Genomic DNA, 21,629 nt, shown 5'->3' with positions numbered 1-21,629 from the left:
CCATCCATCTGCAAACTGTGGCATAACTTGCCCCGGCGCTGCTTTCCACTCTTGGTGAAACTGTGTTCTCCCTCAGTCATCCATCGCTTCCACGCCGCTCGCAGCCTTAAGGCTGATTTATGGTTCCGCGTTACACCAACGCAGAGTCTACGCCGTAGGGTATGCGGGGACGCGCACGTACAGTGCGCTTCGCCGCGTACCCTACGGTGTAATCTGCGTCGATTTAACGCGGAACCATAAATCAGGCTTCACTTTGAACGGCCGGTGTTCTGCCAATTTCTGCTACCTGCCGAGAAATGCTACTTTTTGGTTCTGCGCATGCGGACAGACGATTTTCAAAGTTTGCATCATTTCTTGCACTATGTAAAATGGATAATATGGGATGTTGAGTACTTTGTGAATGTAAAATACTGTGAAATGTGTTATGTGGTTGGTTGTTGTATTGGTTATATTATTGTGCTATTGTATTTTTTAACTGAACACTGTATTGCTCTTAACTTGCCTGTTTTTATATCCTAGCCGGGGGGGACTGCCAATGGGAATTAGCCAATAGGCTACATTTGGGTGCATCTGCCTTTATTTTTAAACGCATAATGATGTGCACTGTCCCTCATCAAATAAATAAATAAATTGAATTGAAATTGAACATTATACGATAAAGAGAAAAAAAACAACAATTCTATGGCTTTATTTGATATTAATTGCCTTTATTTAACCAGGCAGGTCATTAAGAACGTTCTTATTTACAATGACGGCCTGGCAAGCGACAAGGACCACTTGGGGGTGAAAGGAAGTGGGTTAGGGAGTAAATCACAGTAAAATTGTAGCTCTACAAAGGTAGAAAACCTTTAGGTAGCATTTTTTGGCAAAGCAGCAGAAATTGGCAGAACACCGGTTCACACCAGCGTCCAGCGGCTGGAATTCCTTCGTCAGACCTCCCGGAATTACAGCTAGCACCGTGTTCATATTTTTCACTTCTTTTTTTACATTGTCTGTGAGATGGGCGCGCATAAAGTCACAGATCAGCAGCGATGGTGATGTGTGGAAAAAAACACCAGGTCACCTTACATAGACCTGGCTCAGCCACTCTATTATCATCATCCCTTCATCCATCCAGCCCTTTTCATCCTCTGCCCAATGCGAGAGAGGTTTCTCCGTTCAGAACAGAATTAAAAATTCTGTCCGGAGCAGCGTTCATGTCTCCACCACAGAGGATCTCATGCGGATCAGCACTGAGTGATGTCCATTAGAAACATTCGACCCAACAAATTCTGCAGTCCATTGGCTTTCCTCATCTAAACGTGCCAGGCGACCAAATTATAAAGGAGTGGCCGCAGTTTGCATCTCAAGTTTAAGAACAAGATCTCATTAAGATCAACATGGACTGAACCGGTTTATTTGCTGTTCAACATGTAAATGAAGTTCTGATGAATATAACATGGATTTCACAATAAACAGGTTAACTAACTGTCCACCCGGGTGTACTAGTAAATTTTTATTTGTGCTACTAAAGTTTTTTAACTTGCTAGCACCAGTGCTACCATTCAAAAAAATAAGCGTACAGCCCTGAGTATGATTTTAAACTCTATCCTTTGACTCACTGGAAGCCAGTGTAGCGATTTCATGACCAGTGTAATATGGTCCAGTTTCCTGGTAACTAAATTAACTAAACTGGTGCATTTTAACTGAACTTTAAAAATAAATGATATCAGTACTGATCAGGGATGTACACTTTTTATCCAGTGTGAATACTTTGATGTCGCCTTAGATGCCTTGATGTGGCAAAAGCTGCTCCACACTGCTCACATCTGTGAGGCTTGAATCCAGAGTGAATAAGCCGGTGTTGCTTTAAGTTACTTTGTTGGGCAAAAGCCGCTCCACACTGCTCACATCTGTAAGGCTTTTCTCCAGTGTGAATACGTTGGTGACTCGTTAGAGAACTTTGTTGGGCAAAAGCCGCTCCACACTGCTCACAGCTGTACGGCTTTTCTCCAGTATGAATACGTTGGTGCTTCGTTAGAGAACTTTTGTGGGCAAAAGCCGCTCCACACTGATCACAGCTGTAAGGCTTGTCTCCAGAGTGAATAAGCTGGTGTTGCTTTAGGTGACTTTTTTGGGCAAAAGCCGCTCCACACTGATCACAGCTGTAAGGCTTGTCTCCAGAGTGAATAAGCTGGTGTTGCTTTAGGTGACTTTTTTGGGCAAAAGCCGCTCCACACTGCTCACAGCTGTAAGGCTTGTCTCCAGTGTGAATACGTTGGTGACTCGTTAGAGAACTTTGGTGGGCAAAAGCCGCTCCACATTGATCACATCTGTATGGCTTGAATCCAGAGTGAATACGCTGGTGTTGCTTTAGCGGACCTTGTTGGGTAAAAGCCGTTCCACACTGCTCACATCTGTAAGGCTTTTCTCCAGTGTGAATACGTTGGTGACTCGTTAGAGAACTTTGTCGAGCAAAAGCCGCTCCACACTGATCACATCTGTAAGGCTTGAATCCAGAGTGAATAAGCTGGTGACTCTTTAGTGAACTTTGTCGAGCAAAAGCCACTCCACACTGATCACAGCTGTAAGGCTTTTCTCCAGAGTGAATAAGCTGGTGTTGCTTTAGGGCACTTTTCCAGGCAAAAGCCGCTCCACACTGATCACAGCTGTAAGGCTCGTCTCCAGTGTGAATACGTTGGTGACTCTTTAGGTGACTTTTTTGGGCAAAAGCCGCTCCACACTGATCACAGCTGTAAGGCTTTTCTCCAGAGTGAATAAGTTGGTGTTGCTTCAGGTGACTTTTCCAGGCAAAAGCCGCTCCACACTGATCACATCTATAAGGCTTTTCTCCAGTGTGAATACGTTGGTGACTCATTAGAGAACTTTGCTGCGCAAAACGTACTCCACACTGCTCACATCTGTACGGTTTATCACCAGTGTGAGTTCTCTTATGGATCTTCAGGTTTGTTGAAGTGGTGAAGACTTGCTTGCAATCATCACAGCAGTGTCTTTTGGGTCTTCCTTTATGATTCTGTAACAGAGAAGATTACTTACATTATCTTGGATGCATTATCAAAAGCCTTTTCAGTTTCAATCAAGTGCTGCCGCTCAGGTTCTTTCCTGTGAGCAAGGGCGCAATTTCCACTGTGGACAGGGGGGGACATGCCCCCCCCACTTTTCAAGATCATGTTTTTGTCCCCCCCACTTTTTACAGTTTCAAAACTAACGGTAGGCTCAGCCTGTAATTGCAAATCATCAAGACACCCTGTGCAAAGGCGATGCGAAAATGGCACGGCAGCCCCGCTCCCCCTCCTCCCCTCCCCGCTGCTCAAGGCTGATTTATGGTTCCGCGTTAAATCGACGCAGAGCATACGGCGTAGGGTACGCGGCAACACACAATGTACGGTACGCCGTAACCCTACGCCGTAGATTCTGCGTCAATTTAACGTAGAACCATAAATCAGCCTTCACAGAGACAGCCAAGACGCGGCGCAGCAGAAATGAAGAGGAGACGGCAGCTCAGTTTAAAATCCATTTTTGCGGCGGGACAAAAAAGCATCAGCACTGCTGTATTGCAGGTAGGCTGTGCGGAGATGAGTAGCCAAATATTACTCAACGTTACCTTATACGCTATTGTCGCTAGCTAGCTAAAATGTTAAATATAAAAATAGTGAGAGAGAGAGATAACCAACACTATAATACCCCCCCCCCCCCCCACACACACACACACACACACACACACACACGACTGCCAGGAAAAGGCTTTTAGTATTGTTACTTTAGAACAATCACTCCAGTAAAAGTAAAAAGAACTTTGCATTAAAACTACTCTTAAAAGCACAATGTATCCAAAACCTTACTCAAGCAAATGTAACTGAGTACTACCCACCTCTGGTTATGTGTGTTGTATAGAGTATGGAAAGCACATTTTCCCTCTGCTGTTAATTCACTAACTGTAATGGTGGACTTACACCGCAGGCTCAAACTCAGAGAGAGGCAGGGGAAAGCACTGTAGTGCAGGTAGGTTAATATGTTGTAAATGGTTAGGTGATTTTGGTTTGTTTATAAGGAAAGGAAGGAATGAACAATCTATTTTCATATTTCATAGGAGAAATATGTGGAGACAGGCACAAGTGAAGAAGTGCAGGCAGGCAGACAGGCAGGAACCCAACCATGTTAGCCCAAAAGTGATTGTAGAACAGCATCTCAGCAACAAAACCTTAAGATCAAGAGAAGTGGTGCTGTGAATTTCCTTGGCTCCATTATAAACAAGGAATCAATGGAATCCTATGTTTTCTCTGTGCCCAAGCTTTTGAAAATGAAAAATAAAGCCTGGCCAAGAACTCTGTTTCTCCAGAGGCCTGTAAGTAAGCCTGTAAAGCTTGTATACTGTCTTAAAAGGTATAGTCCGTGATGTTGGAGAGCTAGCAAGATTTGAAAGTCCGTCCAAAGCCATGCCCTCACAAACTTTGGGGAACGCGCATTTGCAGGAGTCGAGTTTCCCAGGACATTTTGGACAGCACATTTTCAACAAAACTACCCCATGTCTCATTCACCTGTAAGCGAGGCCAGTTTTAGGGGGAGGCAGGGGTGGGCTGTGCCCACCCAAACGTGCGCCCTGCCCACCCAATCAAAGTTATGGGGATCCTTTGTTTTTTTATAATTTTATTTTTTTATAAATATAAAAAAAATATCACAGAATATCTGTACGGTTTCTGATTGGGTGGGCACTGCGCATCATTTTTAGACACAACAATGAACGCATACCGCAAAAGTTGTGTCTCGGCGGAGGGACCCGACGTCCCAGCAAAATGAGACAACAGAGAAGTTCAGAACAGCACACAGAGCACACACTGAAGGCTGATTTATGGTTCCACATTACACCAACACAGAATGGTGCGCGTCGCCGCGTAACCTACGCCGTACCCTACGGACCATTTCACCCAGTATAACAAATGTTTTTGAATACGATTACAGACTATACCTTTAAATGTTTCAGGTTCTCAAACAAATTTAAATATTAGACAAAGATAACACTAGTAAACACAAAATGCAGTTTTTAAATGGAGGTTTTTATTATTAAGGGGAAAAAAAATCCAAACCTACATAGCCCTGTGTGAAAAAGTGATTGCCCTCCCCTTTTAAAACATAAATTAACTGTGGTTTATCACATCTTTGGAAAGCTGATTTCAATTTCTCTAGCCACACCCAGGCCTGATTACTGCCACACATGTTCTCAATCAAGAAACCACTTAAATAGGACCTGCCTGACAAAGGGAAGTAGACCAAAAATCCTCAAGAGCTAGACATCATGCTGCGATCCAAAGACATTCAGGAACAAATGAGAAACAAAGTAATTGAGATCTATCAGTCTGGAAAAGGTTACAAAGCCATTTCTAAAGCTTTGGGACTCCAGCGAACCACAGTGAGAGCCTTTATCCACAAATGGAGAAAACATGCAAGAGTGGTGAACCTTCCCAGGAGGCCGGCCGACCAAAATTACCCCAAGATCAGCGACGACTCATCCAAGAGTCACAAAAGACCCAGAATAACATCCAAAGACCTGCAGGCCTCACTTGCCTAAATTAAGGTGATTGTTCATGACTCCACAATAAGAAGGAGACGGGGCAAAAATGGGTGCATGGCAGAGTTCCAAGACCAAAACAACTGCTGAGCAAAAAGAACATAAAGGCTTGTTTCAGTTTCGCCATAAAACATCTTGATGATCGCCAAAACTTTTGGGAAAATACTTTGTGAACTGAAAAAACAAAAGTTGAACTTTTTGGAAGGTGCATGTCCCATTACATCTGGCGTAAAAGTAACACGGCATTTCAGAAAAGGAACATCATAGCAACAGTAAAACATGGTGGTGGTGGTGGTGGTGGTGGTGTGATGGTCTGGAGCTGTTCAGTTGCTTCAGGACCTGGAAGACTTGCTGTGGTAAATGGAACCATGAATTCTGCTGTCTACCAAAACATCCTGAAGGAGAATGTCCGGCCATCTGTTGGTGACCTCAAGCGGAAGCGCACTTGGGTTCTGCAGCAGGACAATGATCCAAATCACACCAGCAAGTCCACCTCTGAATGGCTTCAGAAAACTAAATGAAGACTTTGGAGTGGCCTAGTCAAAGTCCCGACCTGAATCCCATTGAGATGCTGTGGCATGATCTTAAAAAGGAGGTTCATGCTCAAAAACCCTCCAATGTGGCTGAATTACAGCAATTCTGCAAAGATGAGTAGACCAGAATTCCTCCACAGCTGGAAAAGACTCATTGCTAGTTATCGCTAACGCTTGATTGCAGTTGTTGCTGCTAAGGGCCCAACCAGTTATTAGGTTTAGGGGGCAATCACTTTTTCACACACGGCCATGTAGGTTTGGATTTTCATTTCCCCTTAACAATAAAAACCTTAATTTTATGTTTATTTGTGTTATCTTTGTCTAATATCTAAATTTTTTTGATGATCTGAAACATTTAAGTACGACAAACATGCAAAAAAAATTGTACATACAAATGTTTGCAAATAAAGAACTTGAACGTGAACTTGTTCATTCTGCAGATCACTAACTGGAATTTGAACTGTTCACATTATGTGAGTTTCAGCTTCACTGTGTAGGTCCAATTATTACGGAATAATCCTTCTCATTTCATCAGCGAGCGGCGCGCATTTAAAATACTCCACGAGACGACGACTTCACACTACATTACCCACAATGCAGTGCACACACTAGCATAGCAACGGGCACCATCTCCATGGCAACGGCGGCCCGAGCCCGGTGCAGTCTTTACATGACCAGTGAAGAGAGAGACGATGCAGACGCGTCAGCGAGCCGTCAGATGATGTTCCGCTTATCATTATCTGCAGGAATTTTACACACCGTCTCCCAAAGAGTCCGACGGTAAAAATCTAACCTTTCTGTTCAAATTATGTCCACCTGCGCTGAGAAAACAAGTCTGAGCATCTGCCTCGTCAACTTCACATTTGAAACGTCATGTGGAGTTAAAGCATCCGTGTGAGAAAATATCTGCGAGTCCTTGACAATCAAACAAAGTCTTCAGGAAAGAGCAAGAAGACCCAACAGCCCCAAACTTTCACCTTCAGGGGGTTGATTTCCCAGTAACAGGTAGACACACTGATAATGGACCACATTGGAGATTTACAGCCTCTGAGTAAAGCTGAAAAGCCACTAGGACAATACATGATAGTTTACAGTAGGGTCGCTAACCCTGGTCCTCGGGAAAACCTGTCCTGCATGTTTTACATGTTTCCTTGCATCATCACACCTGATTCATAAACAACAATTCCTACGGATACAATAGGACCTTCACTGTCAGTGCTCGAGCCCTAATAATAATCCAAAATGACGTGTTCATAGAACATTCTCTGAAAGTAGCCCACAGATCTGGAAATAAACTGCTAAACTAACTTATAGTACCACAGAAACTAGTGGAAACTGGGTTTTATTTTAGATTGAATAAAACTTTAAATGCCGTTATTAAAATGAATGTAAAATATACTTGATATTTACATTATGATGCTGAACAACTTAACAAGCTTTTTCTTACGTGATTAAAGAAATTATCTGACAAAAACTGAAATAAATATAATCAGATGCAAAGACAGCTTAAAGTGAGCCTCATTGTGATCTCAAAGAAGTGAGATAGGAAACAGGCCTTAATTTGCTTCTCAGGAGAAAAAAATAAAAGATTTTTGCTCCTGAGAAGAAGCCTAGATAATTACGAGGGCACTCCGTCATGTGGAGGTGGTTCTTTATGGGACAATGTCCCAAACGTGAGTCACCAGCAGCTGGGCCCGTTATTTTCATTAGGCATCCTGGTTCCACAACCAGCAGAATACTTTGTATGACATCGTTGAAGCTGTCCTATTACTACAATCTTTCACAGTAAAATTAAAAAAGAAAGAACAAAATTCCAGTCACAGAAAAACAGCCAAACAAGCATAATTACCCATCTTGGGTTGTCCTCCTTAGCAAGAACCTGCTGTGAGGCCTTGCTTGGTGAATGAACTCCCTTCATTGTGGGTGTAATCTTTGGAATACTACCTGCAATAAAGAAAAGCATCCATTCAAGACAAAGCGTAAACACACGGCCATGGGACTTCAAAATAAAATAGGACGTGAATACAAAAACCATGACAAAACCCGTAGACATGGATGGGACATGGACGTCAACAGGTTTAAAAACATTCAACGTAAGAGTTAAGGGGAGATTTTAGTTAAGGATCTGCGCTGTGATTGTTATAGTCATTTAAAACGGCAAAATTAAGACGTTATTTCAACCATTTTAATGCTAAACTTTATACTAAGCAATATTTTCAATGACTGATGTGTGTATACATGTACATATTATGGATAGGACTAACGTGGAACCGGCTCATCCCTCAATAGTTTGTGTCCAGTTTGTTGGGGACTCCCCTACTGGATGGCTGGTTGCCTTAAATGGGCTGAACAATGCACAAAGGTGATAGTTACTGCAAACATTAAAACGTCGAGTCTCAAATACCACCAGCAGCCAAACACACGACCGATGCGCAGCAGCCCCCCCCCGTCAAAAGCAGACACCGCTGGATAGATGTGAGTGGATTGGAATGGAATTGAGGAAAGTTTTGCTGGATGGAATTTTGACACCAAACATGGCTGAAGCTAAAAGAACACGCTCAAAAAACTATACTGAGTATGAAAAAACTCTACTTAAACAAATTGTGGGGAATCATGCTGTTATTGAAAGTAAAGGTCATAGTGCTGCTATTGAACATACGAAGAGGAGTGCTCGGGCTGCCATTTGCAGTGAATTCAATTCAAATGAAAATGTAACCACAAGAGCAGTACAGCAACTGCAAGTGAGACATGTCTATTATGATCTGTATATCACAGATGTGATATAGTTTTGGGACATTGTTTATATTGAATGGTATCTGCCTTCATAGACTCTGTGGAAGAACATCAAATTAGATTTGAAAAAAAGGAATGCAGAGGCCAGAAGAGACAGATTTACTACTGGTGGTGGACCCCCACCAAGTAAAGACAAGACCGAGGAATTGGCTGACTTGTTGACTGGAATAATAGAGGACCAGCAACCTCTGGATGGTATACCAGATGATGACCATTTGGACAGTGGACATGAAGAACTGAGCTCAAATGGTAAATATACCATAGAAAGTAAATTGGTTACCTCCTTCTGTACATGATTATTCCCCTGTCTGTGTTTATCTTTATTTCATTCCAAGGACCATGTGAATTTTTGTATCTAACAGTGTTCTTTTCCCGGAGGAAATTATTCTATACATTCCATGGTTAAATGTATCTTTTTTCTAACTGAAGTGCTGCAATGTGAAAGCAGCTCTGAGTGCAAGTCCTCGTTGGTTATTTTCCACCACCGGCATGGGCACAACTGGATCATTATGGTCTTCCATTGGAGGGTCAGGACAATTATGCTGCTTCAGGTAGTTGTGCAACACAGCTGTAGCAATGATCACCTTGCAGCATCTTCTTGGCTCAAATCGAAGTGTATTGCGTACACTGGAATCGATTTTTCCACACTCCAAAGATACGCTCAACCATCCCTCTAGTGCGAATATGAGCTCTGTTGTATCTTTGCTGCTCAGTTGTTGTGGGATGTGGCCAAGGCGTGAATAAATAGGAACTCTGAGCATATCCACTGTCACCAAGTAGTATTCCACTATGTTGCCCTCTCTCAAACTGAGCACACAATGAAGAGTTGTGAAAAATCCTTGAATCATGTGTTGCTCCTTTCCAACGGGCAACAATGTTTGAAAACTCTAAATTTGGAGTGCATACAGCCTGAACATTGATGGAAACCCAGTTCTTACGGTTCCTTTACTCCTCAGCATCAGGAGTTGATGGACACTTGATTTCAACATGACATCCATCTATACAGCCAATCACTCCGGGGAAGTTCCCATATTCGTAGAATGGCACTTTATAGTTGGCTTGCTCAGCAGCATCAGGGAACTTAATGTACAGATTTCTCAGTTCACAAATGGCACTGCAGACATTGTGAACTATTCTACACACTGTTGCTTCACTGACACCACACAAATCACCAGTTTCACGATGAAAGGTTCCAGATGCCAAGAATCTCAAAGTGATCAGAACTTGGAGAGAACTGGGTACAGGCTCTTTGAGACATGGAGGAAAGTCTAGGCTCAAGCAAAGTAATTATCTCCAGTACATCTTCTTTGTACATACGAAAGTGGTCTCGGAAAGTTATTTCATCAAAATGATTCAATGGATTACTCCTATCCACAAGTATTTGTCTGGCTGGCCTCTGTAGCGAATATTGGTCTTCATTTAGATATTCCAAATACTCCATGCTCCCAAACCATCTGTGCTCCCTTTCACAAACAGTACTAAACCGAAGTTAAACCTGCCTCTTTGCAGGATTAATATAAACTTCAATTTAGTCCTAGAGTAGCTCTAATCCACCCTCTTGCAATTGGCTTTGTTTAATCCAGAACAGACTAAATTTATGACTATTTTAAGATATGTCTGTGCAAGTGACTTACAGTTAGGCCAGCTCAAACAGCATTTTAGTCCGAGACTAGGCTTAAGCCTCGTCTGTGAAACCGGGCCAAGGAATCTTTTTTTTTTTTTTTTTTTTTTTTAAACTTTGTTTTTTATTGATTTTTCACATTTTGCACAATACAAAAACAAAAACCAAACAGCCACACAAGAAAACAAAAAAAACAAAAAACAAATTAAAGTCCTGTTGGGAGTAGCATTCCTACATGGTCATCTGTTGGTTCCCTGTTTCGTCCTCTGTATCTGGTGATCCTTCAACAGTCTTTGTCGCTGTACCAGGTCTTGAAAGATGTCCACTTCAGCCATTTGTCCTCCAGCTGCATTTTTTGCAGTCTTAAACGATGTGTCAGTTTTTCCATTACATAGATTTCCTCTATTATCTCCATCCATTGTTCCTGATTCGGAGAGTCCACTCTACCCCATTTCCTTGTGATAGCTTTTTTACCCGCTATTAACAATATTTTTACTAGGTACCTATCCCCTGCATGCACACTTTCGTCTGTAAAATTACACAAATAGAGTACCTTACTGCACATAGGGATCTCATACCTTAACAACTCTTGCAGAGTTTTATGTACCATCTTCCAAAACAGTTATCAGTTGTTTTGGAAGTTATACAGTTACAGTTATACCTTATCACATTTCCAAAATACATGAGCATGATCTAGGCTTACTGCTCCACATTCTCTCCAGCAGGGAAGGTTCACATTCAAATATTTACCCTTGATCTTGGGTGTTATGAAGTATCTGATCAAGTTTTTCCAAGAAAACTCCCTCCATATCCGCGAATTGGTGGATGTTTGATGTATTTTCCACATATTTAGCCAATCTTGGTCAGAAATGTTTATATTAAGGTCTGACTCCCACTTTTCTCTTACATAGTCAGTCATATTCTTGTTCATTGTCAGTTTTTGGTACATTGTTGATATTATTTTACATTTGGTGTCCTTGTAAATATTAATCACTGCTTGTATCACACCATTCACTTCCATAGAGGGATCCATCTTGATTTCCTTCCTGTAATAATCTCTTAGCTGTAAGTATCTGTAGAATTCGTGTACCTCTAGATCATATTTGATTCTCATGTTCTGAAAACTCTCCAGCTCCCCATCTTTCTCTAGAGTGCACCAAGCTGTAATTCCCTTAATTTCCCACTGTTTGAATCCCCTGTCATACATGGCAGGCTTGAAATTACTGTCAGATGCAACCCACTTTAACAGATGAATATCCTTGTCTATGCCATACCGTTTAATTATTCTGTACCATAATTCCAGAGTGAAAAGTGTAATTGAGTCAATTTTATTTTTTATGATACGTTTCCTTATCTCCTATCACATTCTGAATAGGGTATCCTCCGAATTCTTTTTCCATTTCTTTCCACTTTGCTGTGTATTCTGGTTTACACCAACATAATAGATATCTCAGCTGGGCTGCAAAGTAGTATTCCTTCAGCCTTGGTAGACCCATTCCCCCTCTTTCTTTTGGCAGCTGGAGAGTTTCAAATCTAATTCTAGGTTTTTTACCTACCCAAATAAACCTTGATATTGTTCTGTTCCAGGTCACAAACTGGGTTTGAGGGACCTCTATAGGTAGAGAATGGAATAAATAGAGGAGTCTAGGCAGCACGTTCATTTTGATTATTTTAATCCTCGAGTTAAAATCCAGTGGTAAAGTGGCCCATCTTCCAATATCTTTTTGTATCTCCTGGCTTATTTTGTCATAATTTTCCTCATATAATTTTGACAATCCTTTGGGGATGCTGACCCCCAGATATTTTATTTTCTTTAGGTCCCAATTAAGTTGATATGTATCCCGGATTTCTTTTGATGGAGTGTAATTAAGTGACAATATCTGAGTTTTAGAAATATTGATTTTATATCCTGAGAGGTGCCTATAAGTTTCCAAAAGTGTCATCAATACTGGGAGTGATCTATCCGGCTGCCCTAAGAAGGCTATGACATCATCAGCAAAAAGTCCTATTTTATGTTCTGTTCCGTTCACCATGACACCCTCCAGTTCTTCGTTCTGACGAACTGCTTGTGCCAACGGTTCCACAAAAAGCGCGAACAGAGTGGGTGACAGGCAACAACCTTGTCTAGTAGATCTCTGCAACTTAATTTTATCAGTCAGACTTCCATTTATTTTAATTCTGGCATTGGGTTGTTGATATAGAGTCTTTATGCATTGTAATGATGCACTGTTAAATCCAAATCGTTCTAGAACTTGATATAAAAATCTGCATTTTACGCAATCAAACGCTTTCTCCGCATCAATACTTACTAAGATAGTGTTTTGTTTTTTCTGTTGTGCTTCGTCTACTATATGCAAAGTTCTTCTGATATTATCCTGCGTTTGCCGTCCACTTATAAATCCAGTCTGATCTTCTTCTATGATTTCTGTTATAAAAGTATTCAATCGTTTTGAAATAATTGTTGTGTATATTTTATAATCCACATTTAGTAATGAGATTGGTCGGTAATTCGTACAGAGCTCTTTATCTCTCCATTGTTTGTGGATGACTGTAATAATTGCTTCAGCCCAGGATGGTGGTATTTTTAAGTGTCCAATTAAAAGAAGCCAGGAGCAGTGGTGTGAGCTCATCCTTAAACATTTTGTACCACTCTGCAGGGTAACCATCACTGCCCGGTGATTTATTGTTTTTTAACTCTCGTATTGCATCAATTACTTCTTCCTTGGTGATATCTGCCGTTAGTCTATCGTTTTGAGTCTTACCGATTGATGGCATATCCAATGACTCTAGAAACACTCTCATTTCCTCTTCATCCGCAGAGTCGGGCTGTATATATAGTTCCTCATAATATCTGTGAAAGATCTTCTCTATCTCCTCTGGGTTGTGGGTTAACTCATTTGTATACGGATCTCTAATTTTACATATGTTGCTCAGCGCTTGTTGTTTTCGTATTCGTTTGGCTAATAATTTAGTGGCCTTCGAGCCTGCTTCATAATACTTCTGCTTCAGAAACTTATTATTTTTTTCAACTTCCTCCAATAGCAAGTCATTTATCTTTGTTTTCAGTGTCTTGATCTGTTGATACGTCTTCACATCATTTGTATTCTGGTATTCCTGTTCCAATTCCCTCAGACTATCTGTATATTTATTGTATGCCTCTAATTTAACCCTTTTTACGTGTGCTGTTTCAGCTATAAGTTGCCCCCTAATGACAGCCTTCATGGCATCCCACAATATCGTCGGATCCACCTCTCCATTGTTATTTTCCTCAATGTATCTTTTCAATTCTGTTTTTACTTTCTCTTTTCTTTGTTCATTATTCAATATTCCTACATTGAGTCTCCACACTGTGTGTCTTTTCCTGTTGTTTATGTTGATTTTCAAGTAGAGAGGGTTATGGTCTGATACATCTGCCCCCCCGATCTCACATTCTTTCACTCTGATTCACCAGGAAGTAATCTATCCGTGAGTGAACTTTATGTGCAGCTGAATAATGTGTAAAATCCTTATCCAGAGGATGGAGACTTCTCCATACATCTACCATCCCCATCTCTTCCATTGATATGTTTATAAATCTTGTTAACTGCCCTTTATTCCTTTTTAGACTTGTCGTGTCCATATTATGATCCATTACAACATTCAAATCTCCTCCACATATTAAGATTCCCTCTGCTTCAACAGCTATGACATCAAACAAGGATTTGAAGAATTTTTTATCGCTCTCTGGAGGTGCATATATATTTATCAGTGTTATTGGTATGTTTTCTACTCTACCCTTTACTATAATATACCTTCCCTCCCCATCTTTGAGCTCCTTCTCAAAATCAAATTGAACCATGTTTGATATTAAAGTTACAACCCCTCTTCTGCATCCCCCTTTGTATGAACTGTAATATAGATTCCTGTATCCATATCTTTTTAGTTTATCATGTTCTGACCGTGTTAAATGGGTCTCCTGTAAAAATATGATTTGAGCTTTTTCTTCTTCAGTTTTGTCATAACCCTCTCTTTTTTCTTTGGTTTGTTCAGACCATTTACGTTCAGCGACATTATTTTGACATTGTTAGACATTATATTTTGCTACTATCAGAAAATGCACTCCCAAACAGTTATAAACTACACAAACAAGAACAATTAACATAGAAATCCGGAAAAACAACTTAAAACAGTGGGGATATCGCTCCTTCATCCCCAAACCCCCGTTGGTGGGTGAAGGGGAAATCCTCATCCCTAAGCGAGGGCCCCTTCCTAGACTTAAAACTGAACCCAGCACACGGTGTTCCTTAGTGTCTAGATAAGTCCAACTCAAAATTACCTGACCACTCCCAGTCGGTACTTAATAACTTTAAATAAAATGAAATAAAGAGGTCTGATCCCTCTGTTGATCCATTTTTCTGAGTCAACCATTTCAATCCAAGCATAGACAGAGTCCCATTCAATGATCAACAATACTGTTTACTGGATTAAAGTCGTTCATCATCTCTTTCGCTCTGTCTAATCACGTTGTTTGTTATTGTCCATACCTGTAATGTTTCAAGCCCTCAATGTTGCGCTTTCCCTCCAATAAAGCCTCTTTAATATCTCCTCTGAAAATCTTGCAGCTTCTCTCTTGCCCGCTGCGCTGCATCCCGGCTCCGCCTTTGCCCCGTCACTCGCTGCCACTCCGTCTCTCCTCGCGTCCTCCCGCCCGCCGCGGGCCCCGCGTCCTCGCCCGGCACATCCACGGTGAAGCCTCTTTCCTCCATGTCTCGTGCGGCTTCTCTGGCGCTACCATACGTCCTCACCCCGTTGTTCCAGTGAATCCGGATTTTTGTGAGCGGTGTTTGGAAACGGATTCCTTTTTCTTTTAAGACTTTCTTAATCCCTGCATATGTCTTCCATTTCTGGACAATTTCAGTGGGATAATCATGATCAAAGAAAACTTGTTTTCCGCCCACCTGTATCTTCTTTTGCCAGGCTGTCTTCAAAACCATTTCTTTAACCTCAAATTGTAAAAAGTTGGCCACGATTGATCGGGGAGCAGCGTCGGGTCCCGGTTTAGGAGCGAGAGCTCTATGCGCCCTTTGAATCTGGAGAGCGGTGTCATCAGGCAGCTGGAGTTCGGTCTTTAGCAGTTGTCCCAGGTATTTGGCAACCCCGGAGCTCCCTTCAGCACCCTCCGGTATGCTGAAAACCCGAATATTGTTTCTTCGTGATCTCCCTTCGAGATCTGTCACTTTCTCTCTCAACCGCTCTGTCTGCTCCCACATCCCCGCCAGTACGTCTTTCGCGTCCGCGCGTCTGGGCTTCGGCGATGTCCGTCTTCTGTGTCTGTATGTCACTGCTAATCTCATTTAGCTTAGGGTCAACGTCCTGGCGGAAGCTACTGAATTCCTCCTTCACCTCTTGTTTTAGTTCGACTCCAAGTGCAGTTAGCTCCTGTCTTAGCTCTTGTTTAAGCTCTCGTATTATTTCTTTACTGATTGTGCCGAGTCCCGCCCGGAGCGTCTCTGTCTGGCCTTGTCCGTCGTTTTTTTCCCCTGCACCTGCCTCGTGTTCACTAACAGCGCACTCGGAGATTTCTTCCATTTTGGCTTGTTTTCCAGTTTTGTTTGGCTTTTCAGTGATTCTCTGGTTTCTTCGTATGCTTGCTCTTCTCATGTCTTGCTTTCGTCTCTCGAGTTACATTTATTTGCGAATTTCTTAACCGACCTGGGAGAGCTCGTTAACTATGCGACTACACTCTCCGCCATGTTTCCGGAAGTCTGGGCCAAGGAATCTTAGGTGAGTCTTTACAAGTAAAGTTGCGGACTACATTGTGTTTGTATTTATGAAGGAATGTTACATTCAGGTTAAAAGCTTTTTCTGTGAAAAGCTGAATAAACATTGGCATAAAGCAGCATATGTGCCCTTTCTCATGTTGTTAACAGTATTAAAAACATTAAAAAAATATCTTAAGGTAATTTAGAACAGCAAAACAGTGTGTGAATAAACGTGCGATTAATATGCAAGTTAACGGTAATGGACAACATGTGATTAATCGCGATTAAAAAAATTAATTGTTTGACAGCCCTAATATATATATATATATATATATATATATATATATATATTTATTAATTATGTAATGATACACTAATCTCACGATACACGATATTGAGGTCACGATAACGAAACGATATAATAGCAGTATTTTTTTAACAACCTTGAATGAGGAACATATGACTGGAAAAAATTGTCTTTTATTTGAAAGACACAAAATACAAAACAATGCTGTGCGTTTGCCCTATTGTTCCAGTTTGTAATGCTTTATAGCTGTTTAAGTTTTAAAGAGAAAGCCAGGCCAACCATTTTCCACAAACTGAACTAAAAGTAAATGTCAGGTTTGCATTATGATCTTCAGTTTCATACAAGTACAAATATTTTGCCACAAACTGATTAGTTTCTCTCATGTATGATTTTACTTTTTTCTTTTCCAGAAATTTAACAACTAAAATTAAATAAATAAATAAATAAAAGTAAATAAATACATACAATTTTACATCATAAAAAAGATTGATTCATGCTCACCTTATAAGTGTAAGAGGAGATTTATTTTTGTTAAGGTTATTTTGGTAACTCAGGGTTCATTATTTTATAAATATATTCTTTATATACTGATGTAAATCAGGGACTATAATGACACTAGTCAGTTTATCTGTAGTGATTAGTCTGTTTTAGATTGGGCGGAGTGATACGCCACAGTACGGCACTAGGTGCTGTGTTGATGTTCTAAAATCCTACACTGTTGAGGGACATTAAAGTACACTGGAACTCAGCAGAAGTTGTCCCCGTGTTTATCCTACTCACCACCCCAAAAAGGTTTAATTTAATAAGGTAAGGCTTAACTCTACACCAGCCTTAGATAAGTAAAAGTTCAGAGCTCAAAACGGGACCGCAAATTGGTACTAGTTTCTTCTGAGCGGAGTAAGATTTTGGTCCGCAGGTCGATGCGCGGTCGGATGTGCGTTACTAGTCAACACAATAGATTAATATTAATAACCCAATATCGCGATACAGTTTGTCACCTCCACGACACGTTTCGTGATGTTTTTGTATCGCGAAATTTCGTGGCACGATATATTGTTACACCCCTAATTTTTATATATATATATATATATATATATATATATATATATATATATATATATATATATATATGTATACCGTAGATGACCAAATAGTCGCCCGCGCGCAAATACGCGCCTGTGCTCTAATAGCCGCCAGGGTCCGAGCCCATTTGGCATAATAAACGCCGGTTCAATTAAACGCCCGGGCGACTACCGGTAATAACACTGTATTTGCATTGTATTGTGTACAGTATCGTTCATACTGCTCTGATCAGCTCCGTGTGTCGCCGTTACACAGACAAACTGTCTTTGTATACCAGAGCATGTGAGCGGAGTGAAGCGGCGAGAATTTCCGCTCCTCGCTCACAAAGGTTGTCACCGCTCTGCTCCGCCTTCTTTATTATTTATAATTTAATTTTTTTATATATTAAAATCCCAAAATATCTGTACCGTTTCTGATTGGGGGTGTGCACTGCGAATCATTTTTAGACACAACAAAGAACGCGTACCGCAAAACTTGTGTCTCGGTGGAGGAACCGGCGTCCCAGCAAAATGAGAAGAGAAAAAAGAGTTGTTCAGAACAGCAGACAGCGCACACACTAAAGGCTGATTTATGGTTCCGTGTTACACCAACGCAGAGCCTACGGTGCAGGGTACGCGGCGACACGCACCGTACGTGGAAATGCGCTCTTTTTTTTGCTATTAAAACATGATTTGTAATGTGAATTTGCAAAACTTAAACTACAAATAATAGTTTTTGACGTAACATCAGAGATTGTGCATGCTCTCTGTGAAAGGATGAGGCAAATCGGGTCGCAGCACTGCTTCAACTGTGCGGTACCTCACGAGAATTTCAAACATGCTGGATTTTCTTGCGACCTCACGATTTGTGATCGGGAGCTCGTCGTGAAGTGTTGTGTACAGTGTGTACAATTTTAGTTCCAGTGGTACTATGGTGATCTCATATGTTCTTTGTAAGTAATGGTCTGGTGCTGCTCATTGCAAAAATAAATTGTAGCCTGTTGCAAATACCCGCCTGGTTCTTATAAACGCCTGGGGTCCATGTGGATTTAGCATATTAAACGCCCGGGCTACTAAATGGTCATCTACGGTATATATATATATATATATATATATATATATATATATATATATATATATATATATATATGTATATATATGGGGAGCACTTAAAGCTATAGAGGATGGGTAAGGGTCTGACATATAATAACTGTAGTGTCACTAACCTGATTTCTTCAATCAGTGATGATGTAGGGAGTGACAGAGGGGTGGAAGCCTCAAAACAAGCTGAATCTTGGATCGTATCTTCTGCTTGTTTTTTAGTGCTGGAAGTAGAAACAGAGGATGGTGAGACTCCAGCAAAGACACGGCTCTAAGGTCAAACACCAGGGACTTCTGCACATCCAAGCCAGCACCACACCTGCTTCCAGTACAATCCCTCATTTCAAACAGGAGAAATACAAATCTGAGACATTGATCCGCAGAAGAATAAAAGAGTAAGTGAGTGAGTGAGAAACAGCCACTGCAGGGAAGTTGCTTGTTACAGCTCAGGACAGTCCCTGTCTCATGTCCAAGACAGGGACTTAGTGATACCACTTCAGTTGCTGCAGAGACTACACCCGCTACCTGGACACAAACTACACTCACAAAACACAAAGAAACTTCCATGAAAATGGAGACCAGTATTAGTGTGAAGCTGATTGAAGAGAAGCTGTTAGAAAAACGAGAGGCAACACCAGACTCATGCAGCTCCTGCAGCCAAATACAGCAGGATTCAACCATTTACGGTGTTTACACCCTATGTAGGTGAATAACGGTATATTATATCATTCTAGACAACTATCTAATGAGAAAGACCGTTAGATACAGGCGAACCTGGACTTCCCTTCCCCCGCATGAATAAGAGATAACTCCATCTTTACACCAACTAAACGTCGTCATACGTTAGAACAAAATGTACCAAAAACAAGTTGCAGAACTATTATTTTCCAATAACATTAATACTTACCCTCAAACGTCGAGCGGTGCTGCCGATGGGGTCGAGAAACGAGCTCAGTCGTTTCACCAGCTGGTCCTGGAGATGGAGCTCAGAGAGCTGCACGGCGCATGCGCACCTAGTGGCTGCTGCACGGCGCATGCGCACCTAGTGGCTGCTGCACGGCGCATGCGCACCTAGTGGCTGCTGCACGGCGCATGCGCACCTAGTGGCTGCTGCACGGCGCATGCGCACCTAGTGGCTGCTGCACGGCGCATGCGCACCTAGTGGCTGCTGCACGGCGCATGCGCACCTAGTGGCTGCTGCACGGCGCATGCGCACCTAGTGGCTGCTGCCGTAAAGAGTTTTTGTTTTCCAAACTTTATTGAACAAGGGTTTACAATAAAAGACAAATCAATCAATTAGGGAGAACCGGGAGTTCAGGCTACACAGTGTAAATATGTAGCCTATAAGCCCTGGCCTTGAAATTAAAATAAGGATTGGCATTTTAAAATTACTGATTTACAAGATATAATTATAATTACGGTATAATTATTATTTACTGATTTTGAAATTATTTATTTGTGCAACAAATGGGATATAATCATTCCATTATATACATGAATACAAGGCCAAATCAAGTGAGACATAGGCTACACTATCTTCCTGTAAGAACTATAGTGTATGAAAATCACTGTAAGCACATGTTTGCTATTCAAAGGGTGTGATGGTGATGGTGGTGACACCAGTCCTGCTGCTGGTGATGGTGGTGACACCAGTCCTGCTGCTGGTGATGGTGATGACACCAGTCCTGCTGCTGATGATGGTGATGACACCAGTCCTGCTGCTGGTGATGGTGGTGACACCAGTCCTGCTGCTGCTGCTGGTGATGGTGATGACACCAGTCCTGCTGCTGGTGATGGTGATGACACCAGTCCTGCTGCTGATGATGGTGATGGTGATGACACCAGTCCTGCTGCTGGTGATGGTGATGACACCAGTCCTGCTGCTGGTGATGGTGATGACACCAGTCCTGCTGCTGGTGATGGTGATGACACCAGTCCTGCTGCTGATGATGGTGATGACACCAGTCCTGCTGCTGGTGATGGTGGTGACACCAGTCCTGCTGCTGGTGATGGTGATGACACCAGTCCTGCTGCTGGTGATGGTGATGACACCAGTCCTGCTGCTGCTGGTGATGGTGATGACACCAGTCCTGCTGCTGGTGATGGTGGTGACACCAGTCCTGCTGCTGGTGATGGTGATGACACCAGTCCTGCTGCTGATGATGGTGATGACACCAGTCCTGCTGCTGGTGATGGTGGTGACACCAGTCCTGCTGCTGGTGATGGTGATGACACCAGTCCTGCTGCTGGTGATGGTGATGACACCAGTCCTGCTGCTGCTGGTGATGGTGATGACACCAGTCCTGCTGCTGGTGATGGTGATGACACCAGTCCTGCTGCTGGTGATGGTGATGACACCAGTCCTGCTGCTGGTGATGGTGATGACACCAGTCCTGCTGCTGGTGATGGTGATGACACCAGTCCTGCTGCTGCTGGTGATGGTGATGACACCAGTCCTGCTGCTGGTGATGGTGATGGTGGTGACACCAGTCCTGCTGCTGGTGATGGTGATGGTGGTGACACCAGTCCTGCTGCTGGTGATGGTGGTGACACCAGTCCTGCTGCTGGTGATGGTGATGGTGATGACACCAGTCCTGCTGCTGGTGATGGTGGTGACACCAGTCCTGCTGCTGGTGATGGTGATGGTGGTGACACCAGTCCTGCTGCTGGTGATGGTGATGGTGGTGACACCAGTCCTGCTGCTGGTGATGGTGGTGACACCAGTCAGCTTCAAAATATTTGATGGGTCAACACCTCCACAACTGAGTCCTGGCCTGAAAATGTCCATGTGACATTAGGGTGATTGTTTTAGTGGCTATTATTCTTATATTGGAGTGCATTTTGTTTGAAATCAGCCAAAAACATACTACTGTGTGCGTGTGTGTGCGTGCGTGTGGGCAAGGCCA

The 21,629-nt window shown here is 42.2% G+C and overlaps 1 protein-coding gene and 1 long non-coding RNA gene across 2 annotated transcripts; both read right to left on the bottom strand.

The window, feature by feature from the left end:
- Positions 1–1,395: 1,395 nt before the first annotated feature.
- Positions 1,396–2,955, bottom strand: LOC133447293 (zinc finger protein 135-like). Its single transcript, XM_061725929.1, has one exon. The coding sequence runs from the start codon at positions 2,855–2,857 to the stop codon at positions 1,736–1,738; it is 1,122 nt and encodes a 373-aa protein (XP_061581913.1). The 5' UTR covers positions 2,858–2,955; the 3' UTR covers positions 1,396–1,735.
- A 4,993-nt stretch (positions 2,956–7,948) lies between these two features.
- Positions 7,949–19,692, bottom strand: LOC133447294 (uncharacterized). Its single transcript, XR_009782902.1, has 3 exons — positions 19,631–19,692; positions 18,849–18,947; positions 7,949–8,043 (listed from the first exon to the last, which is right to left on the bottom strand). It is a non-coding gene; the product is annotated as an uncharacterized LOC133447294 (long non-coding RNA).
- Positions 19,693–21,629: the final 1,937 nt, after the last annotated feature.

This window comes from Cololabis saira, chromosome 7 (genome assembly GCF_033807715.1).
Source record: "Cololabis saira isolate AMF1-May2022 chromosome 7, fColSai1.1, whole genome shotgun sequence".
Classification (NCBI taxonomy): Eukaryota; Metazoa; Chordata; class Actinopteri; order Beloniformes; family Belonidae; genus Cololabis; species Cololabis saira.
Note: the sequence above shows the minus strand (reverse complement) of the source record. Positions and strands in the feature narration are given on the sequence as shown.

Bases quoted from the DNA above. Each gene is read 5' to 3' on its own strand.
- LOC133447293 (XM_061725929.1), bottom strand. From the start codon at position 2,857: ATGAGTCACCAACGTATTCACACTGGAGAAAAGCCTTATAGATGTGAT.